Raw genomic sequence first — 19,644 nt, 5'->3', positions numbered from 1 at the left:
CTTTTGTGGACCCTCTTTACTTGAATCACATCTCTCCAGTAGTGTAGTGACCAGAAGTGCACACAATACTCCGTGCGGCCCAGCCAATGTTTGGTACAACTCTAACACGATGTCCCAACTCTAGTCCTCAATGCCTCGGCCAGTGAAGGCAAGCATACCATATGCCTTCCTCACCACCCCGTCTACCTGTGTTCCTGCCCTCAGGGTGCTATGTACTTGTACCCCTAGGTCTCTCTGTTCAACGACACTCTCCAGGGCCCTGCCATTCACCCTGTCTGTCCTGGTCTGGCTTAACTTCCCAAAATGCAACACTTTTCCCCTGTCTGGGTTAAATTCCATCGGCCATCCCCCTGCCCACTTCCCTAGGTGATCAATATCCTCATTGGCTGTGTGAGGGCAGCCCCCTCATCGCAAATCTGACTGGAACTCCATCATCAACGGTGATGGGGGGGGATCCCTCATTGACAGTCTGAGGAGGTTCCCTTATCGGCTGTGAGGGAGAACCTGAGTCATAGTCATCGAGTTGTGCAGCAAAGAAACAGGCCCTTCGGCCCATCACATCCATGTTGACTGTTGCACCCATTGATCCCAATCCCATTTCCCTGCATTAGGTCCATAGCCTCCTCAACAGTGCAAGGAAGCTCCCTTATCAGTATTTTGAGGAGAGCACAGTCATGGAGTGAGTGAGAGGAGCTCCCTCACTGACACTATGAGGTAAGCACCCACCTTTGGAGTGAATGAGCATCTTCATCTACTTTTTGAGGGGGAAGATGAGCCCTCACTAATAGTGAGAGGGGGCTCCCTCATCAACAGTGAAGGAGCTCCCATATCAGAAGTATTAGTGTGAGGCATGCTCCCTCATCGCAGAGTGACAGTGCCTCCTCATCAACATTTTGAGGGGAGTTCAGATGCTTCTTCAATGTGGTGGGAGTCTCTGCCTCCACCACCCCCTCAGGCAGTGTGTTCCAGACTCGAACCAGCCTCTGTGTGGAAGACTTCCCCCTCAGATCCCCTCTGAACCTCCAACCTCTCGCCCTTCCTTGGGAAAAAGATCTTTACTATTGCCCCTAGCTGTGCCTCTCATACATCTTTACTGGGTCCCCCTCAGCCTCCTTCACCCCAGGGAAATCAAACCCAGCCTCTGCACTCTCATGTTCCAATCCAGGCAACATCCTGATGAACCTCCTCTGTATTCTCTCCAGCGACCAGAACTACACACAACACTCTGAGTGCGGCCTAACCAATGCTTCTTAAAGTTGCTACATAATGTCCCAACTCTATGCCCTGACCGATGAAGCCAAGCATGTCTTCGGATGTTGTCTGGGTTGGAGCATTTCTACATCCTGCAGTAGCCTTAGATAATCTTCCTTGCTGCCCACACCACCACAATATTCATGTCAGATGCAAACATACTAATCACACCTCTCACATTCACATCATGAATATATATCTCAAACAACAAGGGTCCCAGCACCGATCCCTGCGGTACAGCACTGGCCACAGACTTCCAGTCAGAAATGCATTCAACCACCACGGCTTTCTGCCTCCTGTCACCGATCCAATCTTGCAGCTAATGTGCCAGCTCACCCTGAATCCCATGGGCTCTACCTTCTGGAGCAGCCTACCACGCGGGAACTCGTAGACAACATCTATCACCCTGCCCTCAACTATATGCCTACTTACCCCCTCAGACAATTCAGTCAAACTTAGGCAGGATTTCCCATGAACAAAGTCGTGCAGACAATCCCTAATCAATCCCCACCATTCAAAGTGAAGATAAAGCCCGTCCCTGAGAATTTTCTCCAGTAATTTCCCTGCCACTGATGGAAGACTCACTGGCCTGTAATTACCTGCCATATTCCTGTGGCCCTCCTTAAGTAAATGTACTGCATTTACCATCCTCCAGTCATCTGGAACCTCACCTGTGACCAGCGAGGATGTAAATATCCCCGCCAGGGCCACAGCAGTCTCCTCCCTTGTCTCCCATAGCAGCCCAGTCAACCTTATCAACATCTTGAGGGGAGCTCCCTTATCAAATATGTGAGGGGAGCTTCCTTGCTGGGTGTGTGGAGTTCCCTGATCAAGAATGTAAAGGAAACTCCCTCATTGATAGTGCAAAGGGAACTCCGTCAGCGATTCTGAGGGGAAGACTCATTGACAGTCTGAGAGAAGCTCCCTCATTGACAGTGGGAGGGGATTTCCCTTGTCCAGTGTGAGGTGAGCTCCCTTATCGAGAGCATAAATGGAACTCATTGACAGGGTAAGGGCTCCCTCATTGACAGTGTGAGGGAGCACTCTCATGAAGAGTCTGGGAGGATGCTACCTCAATGACAGTATGAGGGACAACACTCATTATTTTGAGGGAAGCTCCCTCATTGACACTATGAGAAAGCTCCCCCTTTGACATTGAGGGAATACCTTAATTGAGAATCTGAGGGGATCTCCCTCATTGAGTGTGAGGGAGCTCCACCCCAGCTGCCCCCGCTCCTGGATGGAGCTGCTGAACCCGGGGTACTGAGATTGACCTTTGACCTGGTGCCAATCTGTCCCATGCCACACCCCTACCCCGACACCCCAACCCCAACACTCCAACTCCCACAACCCCAATCCCCACACCCCTACCCACCAACCCCAACACCCCAACCCCCGTACCCTCACACACCCACCCCTACCCCTACACTCCCACCGCTAACCCCCACAGCCCCACTCCCCTGCCCCTACTCTCCTGCCCCCAAACCCCTACCCCTGCGCCACTACCCACACACCCCCACCCCCTGAGCTGCTTCCACCTGTAACTCACTGGAAGATTCTCTCTGCTTTCAGTGACTCCGTGGTTCAGTGACCATCAGTTGCCCTGTGTAATGTGCTCCTGCAGATGAATCACATGCCCTGTCCCTTCCAGTGGAGGACTCTCCCTGAGGGATGCCTGCCCCTCCCTCAACTAAACATTAAACCGGAGGCTGGTCGATACGACAGGTCCCACAGCCACGATATGTGCTGGGGCTGTGACCCACAGGGCTCTGGACCCAGTGCTGGGGCTGTGACCCACAGGGCTCTGGACCCAGTGCTGGGGCTGTGACCCACAGGGCTCTGGACCCAGTGCTGGAGCTGTCACCCACGGTGCTCTGGACCCAGTGCTGGAGCTGTCACCCACGGGGCTCTGCACCCAGTGCTGGGGCTGTGACCCACGGGGCTCTGGACCCAGTGCTGGGGCTGTCACCCACGGGGCTCTGCACCCAGTGCTGGAGCTGTCACCCACGGGGCTCTGCACCCAGTGCTGGAGCTGTGACTCATGGGGCTCTGCACCCAGTGCTGGAGCTGTCACCCACGGGGCTCTGCACCCAGTGCTGGAGCTGTCACCCACGGGGCTCTGCACCCAGTGCTGGAGCTGTCACCCACGGGGCTCTGCACCCAGTGCTGGAGCTGTCACCCACAGGGCTCTGCACCCAGTGCTGGAGGCTGGGCTCCTCCTCCTCTGGCACAGAGAGGTTGGGGCAGAATGGCTTCCATCTTTAGCGTTGGTTATCTGTGGTTAACTTAGTTCCAAAAACAAGTAGGTGGTGGAGGCAGGGACTTCTGACATTGAGCGGGTATCTGGGTGAGTGCTTGAATTGCAACAGCACAGCAGGCTGCAGCTGGTATTAGTGTAGATATGTACTGGATGGTCAGCATGGACCTGGTGGGTGCGTTCCAGGCACCTATCACTGTGTGTGTAAAAAAACTTTCCCGCTCTCACCTTAAACCCATGCCCTCTAGTGTTTGACATTTCCACCTGCTGTAGACGCCAGAGCCCTTCCTCCAGGGAATCATGAAATTCCTCTGCATTCCAGGGGCTGTGGATTGAGATGCTGGGCCATTGCTGTAGTGGAGGGTGACGTATGTGGCACCAATATTTAAAGAATGAGGAACGGAAAAAAGTAACTGGGGAATAATAAGGCTAATGTCAGTACCGGAGAAAACACTGTAAGAAGATGCAGTGACAGAACATTTGGAAAGTATGAATGGAATTGGTTTATGAAAGAAATATGCTTAACAAATAAGGGATAAGGTTCCTTTATCAGTCACATGTACATTGAAACACACAGTGAAATGCATCTTTTGCAGAGTGTTCTGGGGGCAGCCCGCAAGTGTCACCACGCTTCCGGCACCAACATAGCATGCCCACAACTTCCTAACCCGTATGTCTTTGGAATGTGGGAGGAAACCAGAGCATCCGGAGGAAACCCACGCAATCACAGGGAGAACATACAAACTCCCTACAGACAGTAGCGGGAATTGAACCAGGGTCACTGGTGCTGTAATAGCGTTACACTAACCGCTACACCACTGTGCCTGCCCACCTGCTGGAGTTTTTGAGGATGTAACTAGTAGGATAGATACAGGAGAAGGCATGGATGTGGTGTATTTGGACTCTCAGAATGTTATTGATAAATTTTAGGTTGCAAAATTAAAGCAGATGGATTGGGGGTTCTGGACTGAGAATTGGCTGACGGACAGGGTATGAATCAATGGGTCTGTTTCCAGAAGGCAGGCAGCGAGTCGTGTGGTGTGGCAGGGATTAGGGCTTGAGCCCCAGCCATTCACAATAATGAAAGAGGGAAGCAAAACATCTGTAAGTGTGTGGATGAGCCGTGAGGAATATGCAGAGGTGATTCAGACAAGTTGGGTGAGCGCAGTTTAACATGAATAGGTGTGAGGTTATGCACTTTGGTTCTAAAAAAAACAGAAAGACAGATTATTATCTGAATGTTGATGGATGGTGAAAAGGGGAGGTGCAACTGGACCTGAGTGTCCTTGTCCGCCAGAGGCTGAGAGCAAGTGCTCAGGTGCAGCAGGCAATCAGGAAGGTGAACGCTACGCTGGCCTTCAGCGCAAGAGGAGTTGAGGATAGTGCAGCTGTGCAGGGCTTTGGTGCGATCCCTCCCGGAGCTGTGTGCGGTATCAAAGTTCTTGCTGTGGAGGGATGCAACAAAGGTTTACTGGACTGATCCCTGGTGTCATGTTTGTCTCTTGATTAAGAGACAAACTTCGCATGGGTTTAACATCTGAATATTTTATTAACCAACAACACACTGGTTTGCTTTCCCGCTCTTTTTACAGCTACTTCCTGTTCCCCATGTGACCCCTTGCATTGCCTACTGGGAACTGTAGTTCTTTATTATAACTGTGTAATAACACATCTTCCCCCTTTAAAGGAAAACAAACACAATACTTTGTCCTTATAAACCTGCTAAGAACCCTTGTCCACTCAGCAGCTTTCAATCAGTCTCCGAGGTGGTTTAATGGTCCTTTTTGGCCAGGTCCTTGTTTTCGCAGGTGTGTTAGTTTCATTTGCTGCGTTACTATTGGTGTTTTCCTGGGAACTCTGGTCCCCATGTTCATCTTCTCCATATGCTGGCCCCTTTGGTGTACTGACAAGAGACGGATCACAGCCATGGGTTGGAGCTTGTGGTCGTAGATCCACACGGTTCCTCCTCAGAGGTGTCCCTCGCTCATCTGGATCTGGTATGAATGTGGATTTACTTCCTCTTGCATGGACCATGTGTCAGAATCATGATCTCAGATTCGCACTTGATCCCCAGGCTTCAGGACTGGTCGGCTTTTCGCTGTCTTGTGATTCTGTTTCTGTTTTTCTTTCCCTTCCTCTTCAGCCTGTTTGACCTTGTGTGCTTCTTCAGGTGTCAACAGGTTTTCATGTATTGGAAGGTTAGTGCGTATGCGTCGACCCATCAGCATTTGGGCTGGTGAAAGGCCATTCTGCAGTGGTGCACTTCTGTAAATCATTAGACTTCTGTGGAAATCCTTTCGTCCATCTTGCGCTTTCTTCATGAGGCCCTTCACCACCTTAACTGAACTCTCTGCTAGGCCATTAGATTTTGGGTGATGTGGGCTTGAGGTTATATGACAAAACCCCCAAACATCGGCAAAGGATTCAAATTCACAGCCCAAAAATTGTGGACCATTGTCTGATACTACATCACATGGAACCCCATGCCTCACAAACACAGCTTTCAGGAACGTGATAACTGCTTTGCTGGATGTTGATTGCAGTGTCGCAACCTCTGGGTAATTGGAAAAGTAGTCTGTTACGACAATATGGCTCTTCCCATTACAGTCAAACAAATCCACTCCAACTTTGAAATACGGCCTGTCTGGTACAGGGGGTGGTGTAAGTGGTTCTGCTTGCTGCTTCGGTCTGTAGGTAAGGCATATTTCACATGAAGCAGTAGTCCGGCTGATGTCTTGGTTCATTCTTGGCCAGTACATCACTTCACATGCTCTACGTTTACATTTTTCCTCCCCAAGATGCCCTTCGTGTATCTTCTGGAATATCTCCTTGCCAAGTGACACTGGAATCACAAATCTGTTCCCTTTGAAGACCATATCTTTCACTACTGACAGTTCAGCTCTGCATGCCCAATAATCCCGAATACACATTGGACAGTCATCCTTTGCTGCTGGCCATCCTTTCCGTATTGTATCATTGAGTACTTTCATTGTCTCATCTGCCTCTGCTGCTTGCCTAATCTGCTCTGTTCTATCTGGAGATACTGGAAGAGAGGTGACAATCCTGTCAACATAGGCCTGTATATCTGCATTAACCTGTTGGTCTCTCTTTTCTGTCTTGTCGATTGCTCGAGACAGAGCATCAGCAGCAAACATATATTTTCCCAGTGTGTAGATCATCTTCACATCATATTTCTGCAGCCTTATCAACATGCGCTGTATCCTTATGGGACAGTCATTCAGTGGTTTGGACATAATTAAGACCAATGGTTTATGGTCTGTCTCCACTTCAATAGCTTGCCCATAGATGTGCTGATGGAACCTTTCACATGCATATGTACTGGCAAGAAGCTCTTTCTCTATCTGTGCATAGTTGGCTTCCGCACTTGTTAAAGCCCTTGATGCATAGGCCACAGGTTGCCATGTGCCGTCATGCTGCTGCAGTAGTATTGAGCCAAGGCCGTGCTGGGACGCATCAGCTGATATCCTGATACACCTTTCCGGATCATAAAACATCAGCACGGGCTCTTCAGTTAGGACCCTTTTCAATGTCTGGAAACGCTCTTCTTGCTCATGAGACCAAATCTATTCATTTTGTTGCTCAAGGAGTGACCTAAGTGGTGCTGACACTGTTGACAGTCGAGGAATGAACTTAGCCAGGTAAGTCACCGTCCCAAAGAAACGTCTCACCTCCTCTTTGTTTTGGGGCCTCTCCATGTTTTCAATGGCTGACGTCTTTCTTGGGTCAGCCTTCACTCCCTCTTCAGATATGACATCTCCTATGAAGATCAGTGTCTTCACACCAAACTCACATTTCTCTTTATTTAATTTCAAATTGACATTCCTTGTCACGTCAAGCACTTGTCTCAGTCGTGTATTGTGTTCCTCCTTGGTGGACCCCCAGACGATGTCACCCATCATGGTCTCGACACCAGGTATGCCCTCAAAAATCACGTGGATGATTTTATGGTAGACTTCTGGTGCGGACAGGATCCCATATGGCAGCCGAAGATAGCGATATCTTCCCTGTGGTGTGTTAAAAGTACACAGTCTCGAACTTGCCTCATCAAGCTTCATCTGCCAAAACCCAGACGATGCATTGAGCTTGCTAAACCATTTGGCACCTGAAAACCGGGACATGATCTCCCGTGTTGGCAACTTAAAATGCTCTCTCTTGATGGCTTTATTGAGATCTCTTGGGTCTAGACATATCTGCAATGCTCCATTTTTCTTTCGCACAATGACCAGTGAACTCACCCAATCTGTTCGTTCTTCAGTTTTCTGTATGACATTCATCCATGCTAGTTCTTGTTTAAGTTTATCTCTAAACTGAAGCGAAACTTTCCTGCGTGCATGGACAACAGGAGCCACTGCCTCATCTATTTGAATTTTGTGTACACCAGGTAAGCATCTGAGCATACTCTTCCATGAGTGTTGTGTGGTCATCTTTGGTACGTGAAGCTACTATGAAAACTCTTTTCACTAGGTTGAGTTTTTCATCATGCACTCAGACCTAATATTGGCTGTACTCTCTATTCTACAATCAGTAGCTGTGATTTTAAGTGCTGCCCCTTGTGCTTAAAGGTCACCATACAGCCCCCTATTACTGGAACTTTCTCTCCAGTGTAGCCTGTCACTTTTAACTTCACAGGGTAAACCTTACTCTTTACTGTGAGAGTCTTATCTATGTTATCTATGGATAACAGATTCACCTGAGCTCCGGTGTCAAACTTGAATGGAATTACTGTCTCATTCAGTTACTGGAACAATCCATTGTTTTACCAGCAGCCACAGTCTGCACAGAATCCACAAAGAATTCCTCCATTTCCTCATCAACTGTGTGCATCTTTCTCTTGTCAGCCCCAGCTTTGCAGCACCTTGCAAAGTGATTCTTCTTCCCACAGCTATTGCAGGACTTCAAGCAGGACACATCTTTGGAATGTGTTTACCTCCACATCTGCTACATTTGCTGTTTGAGCTTTCCTCTTTGATTTGCTGTTGCTTTCGGAAATGCCTTGTGAGCTGCTTCTCTGTTTTCACAGCATGTACTGTTGTGTCTGCCCTGTGCAGCTCCTTAGCTTGTGCTCGTGTGGTTTCTGCTGACCTACACATATTCACCACCTTTTCCAAGGTCAAATCTTTTACACACAACAGTCTTTCTCTGAGTCCATTATCTGGAATTCCACAAACTATTCTGTCTTTAACCAGTGAATTCCTCAACTCTCCAAATTCACAAGACTTACTCAGTGTGTGAAGCTCAGCTAAGTATTGGTCGAAGCTAACACCTTGTTTCTGGTCACAGGAAAAGAATTTCTCTCTCTCAAATGTGATGTTTTTACTTGGGATAAAATACTCCTCAAATTTTTCCATCAAGATGCCCAACTCAAAAGCTGTCTCATCAATTTGAAAGCTGTTATAGATGTCCTAAGCATCTTTGCCAATCACATGCAGAAAAATAGACGCTTTCAATTTTTCATCGTTCCTTCCCGCTCCACTAGCATCTAAGTATATGTTGAATCGCTGTTTGAAGCATTTCCAATTATCAGCTAGATTGCCAGTAAACTGAATAGGCTTGGGAGCACTTAGCTTATCCATAACGGGAACTCTCGGCCTCTCGCCTGAATCTCTCTCGGCAAATCTGGTGACTGCTGAACTTCTGGAACAACGTGCTCCCTCGCCACGCCGGCCGGCTCTTTCTCCATCTTATTACAGCTTTTCTTTCGTACTCACTGAGTCTCTTTCTCAATTGCACACAGTATTCATCTACTCTCCCTGTTCAGACCTCACTCCAACTTCTGACACCATATTATGTTTGTTCTTCAAGAGACAAACTTCGCCTGGGTTTAACATCTGAACATTTTTATTAACCAACAGCAGCAGCTCGCTTTCCCTCTCTTTTTACAGACACTTCCTGTTCCCCATGTGACCCCTTGCATTGCCTACTGGGAACTGTAGTTCTTTACTATAACATAATAACACAGAGGGATGCAACAAAGGTTTACTGGACTGATCCCTGGGACGGCAGGACAGACGTATGAGGAGAGATCGGGCTGGTTAGACCGATAGTCACTGGAGTATCCAAGAAACATCGGTGATCTCATAAAGCTCTAACAGGACCAGAGAGACTAGATACGGGAGGGAGGGGGGGAGGGGGGGAATGTTCCCAGTGGCTGGGGAGTCACAGCCTCAGGATATCGGGAATGCAGGGGACCTGGCGCAGTGCAGGAGTGCCAGTGGGGGAGTGCAGGGGTGCCAGTGCAGGAGTGCCAGTGGGGGAGTGCAGGGGTGCCAGTGCGGGAGTGCAGGAGTGCCAGCGCAGTGCAGGAGGGCCGGTGGGGGAGTGCAGGGGTGCCAGTGCAGGAGTGCCAGTGGGGGAGTGCAGGGGTGCCAGCGCAGTGCAGGAGGGCCGGTGGGGGAGTGCAGGGGGTGAATGCAGTACGGGAGAGCCAGTGCAGGAGAACCCAGTGCAGGACCAGCGCACTGCAGCGAGTGGCAGAGGGCGGACTCCAGCTCTAACGCTTGCTCTGTTGTTGCAGGGTGGATTCACTGTGAACGGGTCTGAGAGAATCCAGCAACGATTACCGCTCCTTTAAGATGACACGGACGGACCCTCCGGACATACTGGTATCGACCGTGTATCGAGAGATCCAAGTCAGCACGATGCCAGGAGAGCCCAAGGTGTACCGGCCGCGGGGTGCGTGCGAGGCGCCGGGCCCCGGCCCCGGCTCCCTGCCGCGGGACGTCGGCAAACGCCAGTGCCGCAGCTTCGACTTCCTGCAGTCGCTGGAGGGGCAGCCCCCTCCCCCGGAGCAGCCGGCCGGCCGGCGGCCCGACCCCAGCCCCGAGCCGGCCTGGGACTCGCTGGGCAGGCAGGTGTACCTGCGCTCCTCCGCCCCCGACCTGGTGGCCAGCCGCCTGTGCCCGCCGTCCGCCGAGGCCCGGGACGCCGGCCGGCTGGACGGCAAGAAGAGGGGCAGGTCCAAGAGCGCTCCCCGGGTGAAGACCACCTACCGGGCGGTGCCGCTGGAGCCCGCCTCGCCCGAGCAGCCGCGCAGGGGGCGGGAGGCCTTGCGGGGGCAGCGGGACCCCCACCGCAGGGCGGAGGGCTCGCCCCGGAGGGAGGGCCGAGCCCCGGGCCGGGGCCGCATGGACGAGGTGCACCCCATCAAGCTGCAGCCGCAGCGGGCCGACGCCTGCCTCTACGCCCCGCTCTACGTGGGCGAGCCCGGCGAGGAGGGCGGCGGTGCCCGGCCGGGCGTCCACGTCCGCTACCGGCTGGACATGAAGCCGCCCGAGGGCCCGGCGGCCCCCTGCCCCCGGCCCTGGCGGCCTCCCCCGCCGGCCTGGCAGGCGCAGCCGGGCCGCAGCCTCACCGTGCCGAGCAGCCGCCGCCCCGGCCGCGCCCAGTCCCCCGCCGGCGACTACTGGACCCTGGCCACCCACGGGTGCTCCCCGCAGCCCTGCCGGGGCCCCGAGCGCCGCCGGCCCTTCCCCCAGCCCTACCCCGAGGCCCACAGCCTGCCCCGGCCGCCGCCCTCGCCCTCGCCCCTGCACTACCACGACTGGTGGGGCACCTACCGGGCGGCCCACGGCCACCAGTCCCCCGGCCTGCCGCCGCTCTGGGCCGGGGGCGCCTCCCCCCACGGGTCGTGCCGGGCCCTGGCCACCGGCTCCCGCCACCACTCCAAGTCCTGGGACAACATCCTGTCGCCGGGCGGCCAGGCCGAGCTGGGGGCCCTCGGCTGCCGCAGCTACGAGACGCTGCCGCTGCCGGAGCGGGGCTCCCGCTGCCCCGGCGGCCGGGTGCAGCCCACCGTGGTCAACCTGTCCCGCTCGCCGCAGCGCTACGCCGCCCTCTCCCTGTCCGAGAGCTCCCTGGTGGAGAAGCTGCAGGGGGAGGGCGGCTGGCCGGGCCCCGGCCGCTCCTGGTACATCACCCCCGAGATCACCATCACCGACAACGAGCTGCGGGCCCCGGCCGCCGGCGGGTGGGGCCGCCAGCCGGCCGACGGCTCCAACGGCCTCAGCGCCTCCTTCAACGACCTGCTGAGCTGCAACCTGGAGAAGGGCGAGGCCGGGGGCGGCGGCCCGGGCCCGGGAGCCCACCCCGCCGGCCAGCAGCCGCAGCCGCAGCTGGACGACGCGCTGGCCGACCTGGTCATCGACACCTGCAAGGCGCCCGGCCCCCGCGGCGGACCCCCGCCCCCGGACACCCTGCTGGAGCAGCTCCGCAAGCTGATCGGCGGCGAGGACCTGTCCGGGGAGCCGGGGGCCGAGCCCCCGCGGCTGGGGGCAGGAGGCGGCGGGCAGGCCTCCTCCTCCTCCCCCGGCCTGTCCCGCAGCCCCAGCTACCCGAGCCCCGGCGAGGGCCCGCTGCAGGAGCGGGCCTCGGACGAGGTGGACACCATGATGTGCTCCAACCTGCGGTGCGGCCTGACCGAGACGCTGTTCAACGCCCGCCTCTACTTCAAGTCGTGCCACAGCTGCTACACCTACTACTGCTCCCGGGGCTGCCGGAAGGACGACTGGGAGGCGCACAAGGAGGCCTGCGTCTACGGCCGGGTCAGCAGCACCTGCAAGCGGGTGCTGCGCAGCTGCCGGGAGAACCAGGCGGCCCACCGCGCCTTCTCCCGCATCGCCAGGATGGGCTACCTGTCCCGGGGCCGGGGCGTCCTCTTCCTCGGCTTCCCCAACCCCGGCTCGGCCGACAACTTCCTGCGGCTGGGCCTGGAGAGCCTGCTGCTCGCCCCCACCTACCTGTCGGTGCGGGAGCTGCAGGGCTACGCCGAGCACCTGGGCGAGTACCTGCGGGAGGTGCAGGAGGCGGGCCGCCAGTACAACCCCGAGGAGTGCTTCCTCCTCAACGTGTCGGTGGCCCTGGGCCAGCGGGTGCCCGACAACCCGTCGCCCCGGCTGCAGACGCCCGCCGTCCGCCGCTTCGCCAAGATCGCCCTGGCCTCCGCCAGCCCCGAGAGGAAGGCCTACCGCGCCGAGGAGGAGATGGAGACCCTGATCCTGACGCCGCCGCCCGGCACCGCCGACATCGCCAAGGACGGCGAGGCGGGCCGCAGGGCGCGGGAGGTGTGCTTCATCAACGTGCAGCGGGAGCTGCGCATCCGCGGCGTCTTCCTGCGCCACGAGTACCCGCACATCTACCAGGACCTCTGCGAGTTCGTGGAGAGCAACAAGAGGTTCACGCCCACCACCATCTACCCCATCGACAAGCGAACGGGCAGGCAGTTCATGTGCATGATCATGGCCGCGTCGGAGCCCCTCACCCTGGAGTGGGTCCGCAAGCCCAACGTGCTGGAGGACATGATGTGACCGGCCCGCCGCTCCCCGCACAGCCTGTTCCCGTCTCTTTAATATATTTGTAGACATTTTATATCAGGAACCCGTGGAAGCCCGTTGCTCGGGGGGTGGGGTGGGGTGGGGGGTTGGGGAGAGGGGAGGGTTGCAGGCGCTTGGGTGGGGGGTTCTGGTGCTGATGGGGTGTGGGTTGGAGGGGGGTGTTGGGTGGCAGTGTGTGTTGGGTGGCGGGGGGGGGGGGTGAGGTTGTTTTTCACCCCCCCCCCCCCGCGCCTTCCCCTGGCCGCGGTGGGCAGGTGACGGGCGGGGAATCCGGCCTGGGTCTGGCCCCGGTTCACGCCGGTTGCGTTGAGCCGGTGGAGGTCTGGCTCCCTCGGAGAGTCTCTGCGGGGAGAGCAGGGGGTCCGCAGTCAGTCCCCGTCACCCACACACACACTCTTCTACAAACGCCGGTGAACTTTCAAAGCCTGAACTGCCATAGCTGTGGGGAGGGGAGCAGGGGAGGGGAGCAAGGGAGGGGGCGGTGGGGGGTGGGCAGAGAGTCAAGGGAGGGAGAGAAGGGGCTGAGGGGAGTGGGACGAGCAGTGAAGGGGAAAGGTGGTGTGGGAGGGAGGGTGGGAGGGGGGGCAGGCAAGGGGAAGTGCAGGGGCCGAACCAGGGATCCGGGGGGGGGAGTGTTGGAGGGGAGGGGATGGGTTGGGGAAGCAGAGTGGTCAGGGATCGGGAGAGGGCACAAGGGTGGTGAGACTAGAGTCGGGGAGGGGAGGGATGAGGGTGGGACGGGGAGGGCAGACACATGGGGCAGGGAGAGTGCGGTTGACGTACAATAGGGTGGGGTTTGAATGGGAGGGGTGGGGTTAGTTAATGTGACAGTGCCTCAGGAATGTATCACATAAAGAAACACTGACCTTTCACCCTCTGCGGCAGTGGGTCACACACTGACCTTTCACCCTCTGCGGCAGTGGGTCACGCACTGACCTTTCACCCTCTGCGGCAGTGGGTCACGCACTGACCTTTCACCCTCTGCGGCAGTGGGTCACACACTGACCTTTCACCCTCTGCGGCAGTGGGTCACGCACTGACCTATTAATGCATTGCCAGGACTTATCACCCTCCACTAATTGATCCGTAGCCGTTTAGAGTCACCGATCTTGGGTGTGGTGAACCTTCAGGCAGTGAGGACAGTGATTTCCTTCCCTGAGACACTGGTGAACCAGTGAATGCAGTAATTTCATGGTCACTGTCAGCTGAATCTGAATTTGCCAGCATTGTTATTAGTCACTGAAGCCAGTGTACTCGTTAAGTTTTAACATGCTTGTCCACGTCCAGTACAGTGTACAAACGCTAGCTTGCTGTTCGTAGGGAACTATTGATCAAAGAACCAAATTCTAATCTAGATTGTGGCCCAACACCTGGATGGATCTAAGTGTTGGTGCATCAGGGACGGAGATATGTGTAGGAGAAATAGTATTAAAAAGAGTAAAACATAATTTATTATAGCAAAATTTAAAACATTACAAAAATTAAGAAGCAAGATAAATATATAAAGACTGATTTCTGTCAGTGACGTGCCTGTAGTTAAAGTGCAGAAACTGAAGCGCTCGGCTATCATACCTGATCAACTTGCTGATGTTCATCTTATAGATTCAACAAACCAAACTGGCAGAGCAGTTTGGGAGTTGATTTGATACAATGCATTTCAGTGGTTTTTCTAGAGCAAAATATCATGGAACCAATCAGACGATGAGGCTGTTTTAGACCTCCCTTTTGTAATGAGACAAGATGAATTTGTAAACACAAAATAACCCATGGTCCAGGAAATGTGATCATAGTGAGATATAATTTAAAAATCTTGTCTCAGAGTGCTCCAGTGTCCAAAATTAGTGTCTTAAAGCTAAATAACAAGGCATCAAGTAGACATGATAGGTGTGCTGCTTAAGGCTGGGTACGAAAGCAAATTAAAAATAATAGACAGCAGATAAGTTGTTGCAATCATTCAAGTGAAAGTTTGAATGCTATCAATTGATTCTGCTGGAGAGGAAAAATCTCTGTAGGGGAAGTGACTGATCCTAGACCAATTAAAAAGGTTAAGGACGCTACAAGTGTTGTCAGGGCATGAGCATTGTAGCAACAAGCAAAGAATCAAAATAATTGATAAAGGAAAATTAGTAAGTGAGAGGAAGCTGGTAGGAAATATGAAGTCAGGCTGTGAATTTGTGCCCGGGGACGGACTGGGGAGAGTGTAGCCCAAGCAGCCTACACGTCGCGGAGGTGGAGATGGGAATTAGCGATGGGGAATGTGGAGATGGCAGGTATCAGTTTGCACAGCAGAAGACATAAAAACATATTAGAAATCGGAGCTAAGCAAGGATCTAAGGGTAGGAAGGAGAGTAATAACTATTGCAAAAGAAAACAAACCGGGCAGATTAAGGAGTCTGAATCTGACAGAGTCCCAGGAGCTGATGGCTCACACCCTGAGAGGACTGGAAGGCAGTGGATGCATCATCAGGGACCCCTCAGACTACCTCGGTCCAGTGGTCCAAGGGCATTGGAAAGGTGCCAAAATAAATGGCATTTCTGAAAGGAGGGGAGAGAGAAAATATGGAACTGGGGGCAGTTTGCCTGAGCTCCGTGTTTACAAAAATGCTGGAATGTTTTATTCCATGGTAACAGAACACAGGGATGCAGAAGGTGGTGGTGAGGCAGAGTGAAGCTGGTCTTTGGCAGATTTAACAGTATATAGATGGGCCGATGAGCGGCAGATGTAGTGTACGGATTTTAATAGCCATTTGATAAAGTACCAAATGAAAGGTGGTTTCTGAAAATGCGGGTAAGCGATTGGTTCAGTGACAGAAAACAGAGTCAGAATCAGCAGGTCTTTGTCGGGTTGTAGAGGTGCAGTCAGTGGGGTGTTGGGACACCGAGGGCCATAACTCTGTCTGTCTGTAGCCATGGCTTTGATGAAGCGTAATGTGTCGCACGTTGGCAAATACTTAAACTGGGTGGGAAGTGAGATGTGACGTGGTCTGCAAAGGAATCCAGGTAGGAGCTGATGGAGTGAGACAGTGGGAGACAGAGCATTAAGTAGCAAAATGTGAGAATCTTCACATTGCACAGAAAAAGGAAAAGCACTTATTGAATAGTGAGAAGCTGGCAAAGGCTGATTTACTTTCTAGCCCACCCATTATGTATCCATGCTACCTTGTCCTTTCTTCTTTAATTCCTTTATTACAAAACACAATCTACAATACTACAAAACTACAACAAACAGACAATAACAGTGACTAAACACAGTCACTAACACATCTAAACTAAAGTATCCCCATCCCCACCAAGGATGGCACTTATCCCCCGCAGTGCCCAACGGTCCCAGAACGCCTCCATGGTACCCGTGGACACTGCATATTCCCTCTCGACAGCTACCCGGGCACAAACATAATCTCGAAACATCTCGAGGCAGTCCGCCCGGGCAGCACCTTCTGCTACCTGCTTCCAGGACCCACGGATAGCCACCTTAGCTAGCCCCAGGAGCAAGTTTACCACGATATCCTCAGCCCTCCTTGCCCCCCCTCGCTACCTTGTCCTTGGGAGTGTGTGACTGGAAAGTGTAGAGGGAGCTTCACTCTGTCTCTACTCGTACTGTCCCTGCCCTGGGAGTGTGTGACAGGACAGTGTAGAGGGAGCTTCACTCTGTGTCTGACCTGCACTGGGAGTGTGTGACAGGACAGAGTAGAGGGAGCTTCACTCTGTGTCTGACCTGTGCTGGGAGTGTGTGATGGGACAGTGTAGAGGGAGCTTCACTCTGTGCCTGACCTGCGCTGGGAGTGTGCGATGGGACAGTGTAGAGGGAGCTTCACTCTGTGTCTGACCTGCGCTGGGAGTGTGTGACAGGACAGTGTAGAGGGAGCTTCACTCTGTGTCTGACCTGCGCTGGGTGTGTGCGATGGGACAGTGTAGAGGGAGCTTCACTCTGTGCCTAACGTATATTTTTTCTCTCTTTAACAAGAACAGATTTGGAGATGCTGCTGCTGGCCTCAGAGTGGTGAATGCACAGTCTCAGCTCTTAAACTAACTTTACTGCAATGCAGTGCTGGAGTGCTTCACCGGCTGAGGTGCCATATTTTAGATAACACATTAAGCCCACGCCCATCTCCTCTCTCACCGGTAAATAAATGTTCCCATGAGGCTATTTTGAAGCAGGAAAAATAGAAAAGTATTTTATCTAAATGGAGAGAGACTGCAGAGCTCTGAGATGTAGAGGGATCGAGTGTCTGGCACATGATTCACAGAAGGCTAGTGTGCAATTACCGCAAGTAATTTGGAAAGCTAACAGAATGTTATTGTTTATTGCAAAGGGAATTGAATACAAAAGTAGGGAGATTATATTTCTGCTGTAAAGGGGATCTGAACTACTGTGTAAGGTATTGGTGTCTCTTTTTAAGGAAAGATATTAATGCATTGGAAGCAGTTCAGAAAAGATTTTCCAGAGCACTGCCTGGAATTGGTTATGGTATGAAGACAGGCTGAATAAGAGAGTGAGACAGGAGTTGATTGAAGCACATGAGATCATGTATGGTCTTGGCAGGATGGGTGTGGAGGGGATGTTTTCTCTTGTGGGAGTATCTAGATCTAGGTGTCACTGTTTAAAAATAAGGGGTGGTCTACTTAAGACGGAGATGAGTCTTTAGGAGTCTTTGGAACTCTTTCTCAGAGGACGGTGGGAAGAGCGTCTGGATATTCTGAAGGCAGAGGTCGATAGATTCTTTATAATCAGTGAGGTGAACGCTTGCCAGGGTAGTCAGGAATCTGGAGTGAGGTTACAGAGCAGGGGTGGCGAACGGAGGGCTCCACACTTGCTCCGGATTTGTATGTTCGTAATTTGAAGAAGAGCAAGGAAATGTCTCTGGTTCCCACCCATTATCCTCAAATCTGGGCAGACAGACAACTGCAATTCCTATTAAATTGTAACAGTGCTTACACCTCAGAGGGATTCAGTGGGCTGGACGGGGCTTTGGGAGATCCATGGAAGGCGCTATGCAAGTTCTGTTCATATTGAACCCATTCTGATCTGCCCTGGGAGTGTGTGGTGGGACAGTGTAGAGGGGGCTTCAGTCTGTGTGTAGCCAGAATCGTTTGAGGGGAGTGGGTTATTTGGGTTGGGATTGGGAATGATGCAGTCTGTGCTGGGGATCTTGCTGCTAATCCCAGGGGTCGTATCACACAGAATGTGGACTCCGCTGGAGATGGTCTCCACAGGAGCCACACACGCTCAGTGGATAGCCAATCAAAACTCCGTGGTTATAGTGCGGGAGTGTGCTGCGTGCCCGCCACCCTCCTGGCTGGAGGTGTGCGGTAGGGAATGGGGTGAATGGTCACCCTGACCTCAACAGCCTGCTCATCCTCGGAGCTCACCTCTCCTGCAGTCAGTGGTCTGGGGTAAAACACAGGCTATTGCCCCACTGCCTCCCGATCTGCCTCCCACTCCCCATCTCCCTCTGCCCAATCTCCCTCCCTCTCCCTAACCCCCTCCCACTCCCTCTGATCCTCCACCAACCTATCTCCCTCCCTCTCCCTAACCCCCTCCCACTCCCTCTGATCCTCCACCAACCTATCTCCCTCCATCTCCTTAACTCCCTCTCACTCCCTATCTCCCTCCACCACCCTAACTCCCTCCATTCCTCCCTCCGTCCCTCACTGTTCTCTCTTTCTCCCCAGCCCAATCCAAAATCTTCCACCACATCTATTTTTATCTTCTTGCCCTCCTCTCCCCTCACCCACTCCCATCTCCCTCCCTTTCACCTCTGCGCTGCTCTCTGCCCTCCCCTCCCTCCCAGACACTCGTCTTCCCCCTGTTCCCACGTCTGACACCTCCTCCCATCCCCCAGCCTCTTTGATCTCTGTTTTTAACTTCTTAATCTTCAGCTTCAGGTGTTTATGGGCTGTTCTCGTTACGTTGTGTCAGATGATCTGTTCAGTATTAAAATGACTGCAAATGTTGCCTGTGGATTCTTGGGATTTAGTAAATGTATCGCAGACCTGGGGGAATTGTCCAAACAGACCAGAATCACGGCTGGAACTCACCGACTTTTGTCTCTGTTAAGATCATGTCCCAGTTGAGCTTCAGTACCTGAATTAAAGACCTGGTAAAATCTGCCAGTGGAATCAGCCAGCGATCCTGGGGAAATCAGCCAGTGATTCTGGGGAAATCAGCCAGCGATCCTGGTGAAATCAGCCAGCGATCCTGGTGAAATCAGCCAGCGATCCTGGTGAAATCAGCCAGCGATCCTGGTGAAATCAGCCAGCGATCCTGGTGAAATCAGCCAGCGATCCTGGTGAAATCAGCCAGCGATCCTGGGGAAATCAGCCAGTGATCCTAACTGAATCAGCATCTCCAGTGATGAACTAAAGCAGGTGGCAGTGGAAACGTGTGCCTTCTGTGGATGGACTGGACTTGGTTCTTTCCCTGACTTGGCCCTGATTCTGGTCCTGATTCCATTCCGGGTCTGATCGTGGGCGCTTCTTGTCTTTTGCTCGTCACAACTTTCAGGATCACTGTAGTTTGTGGTTATTGTGAGAGCAGAGATTAAAATAAACGACACTTCTGATTGTTGGACGCTGTGTGATCTGTCAGACTGTGTGTAGGGAGTGTGTGCATGGGGTGTGTGTACATGTGGAGAGTGCATGTGTGTGAGGGCACTGTGTGGATGTGGGGAGTGTGTGCACATGTGGAGAATGTGCCTCATGATATGTCCATGAAGGCACTCTGTGTGTGCACATGTGGGGTGTGTGGGTGCTCATGCGTACGCCTGGGGAGTGGGAATGCATGAG

At 53.2% G+C, this 19,644-nt stretch overlaps 1 protein-coding gene and 1 long non-coding RNA gene across 6 annotated transcripts in view; one reads left to right on the top strand and one right to left on the bottom strand.

Annotated features, from left to right (window-relative positions):
- ajm1 (apical junction component 1 homolog) overlaps positions 1-12,916 on the top strand; it is a 35,473-nt gene extending 22,557 nt beyond the window's left edge. For all 5 annotated transcript variants that reach the window (XM_052037258.1, XM_052037261.1, XM_052037262.1 and 2 more), the window contains one exon: positions 10,044-12,916. In XM_052037258.1, coding sequence (XP_051893218.1) covers positions 10,102-12,831 — 2,730 coding nt within the window. In that variant the 5' untranslated portion in view covers positions 10,044-10,101 and the 3' untranslated portion in view covers positions 12,832-12,916. The remainder of the gene's footprint in view (positions 1-10,043) is intronic.
- Positions 12,917-13,603: 687 nt separating this feature from the next.
- LOC127582185 (uncharacterized) lies at positions 13,604-19,421 on the bottom strand. Its single transcript, XR_007958070.1, has 3 exons — positions 13,865-19,421; positions 13,760-13,829; positions 13,604-13,724 (listed from the first exon to the last, which is right to left on the bottom strand). It is a non-coding gene; the product is annotated as an uncharacterized LOC127582185 (long non-coding RNA).
- Positions 19,422-19,644: the final 223 nt, after the last annotated feature.

The sequence above is a fragment of the Pristis pectinata genome, chromosome 23 (assembly GCF_009764475.1).
Source record: "Pristis pectinata isolate sPriPec2 chromosome 23, sPriPec2.1.pri, whole genome shotgun sequence".
Taxonomy (NCBI): Eukaryota; Metazoa; Chordata; class Chondrichthyes; order Rhinopristiformes; family Pristidae; genus Pristis; species Pristis pectinata.
This window is presented reverse-complemented; position numbering and strand designations above follow the sequence as displayed.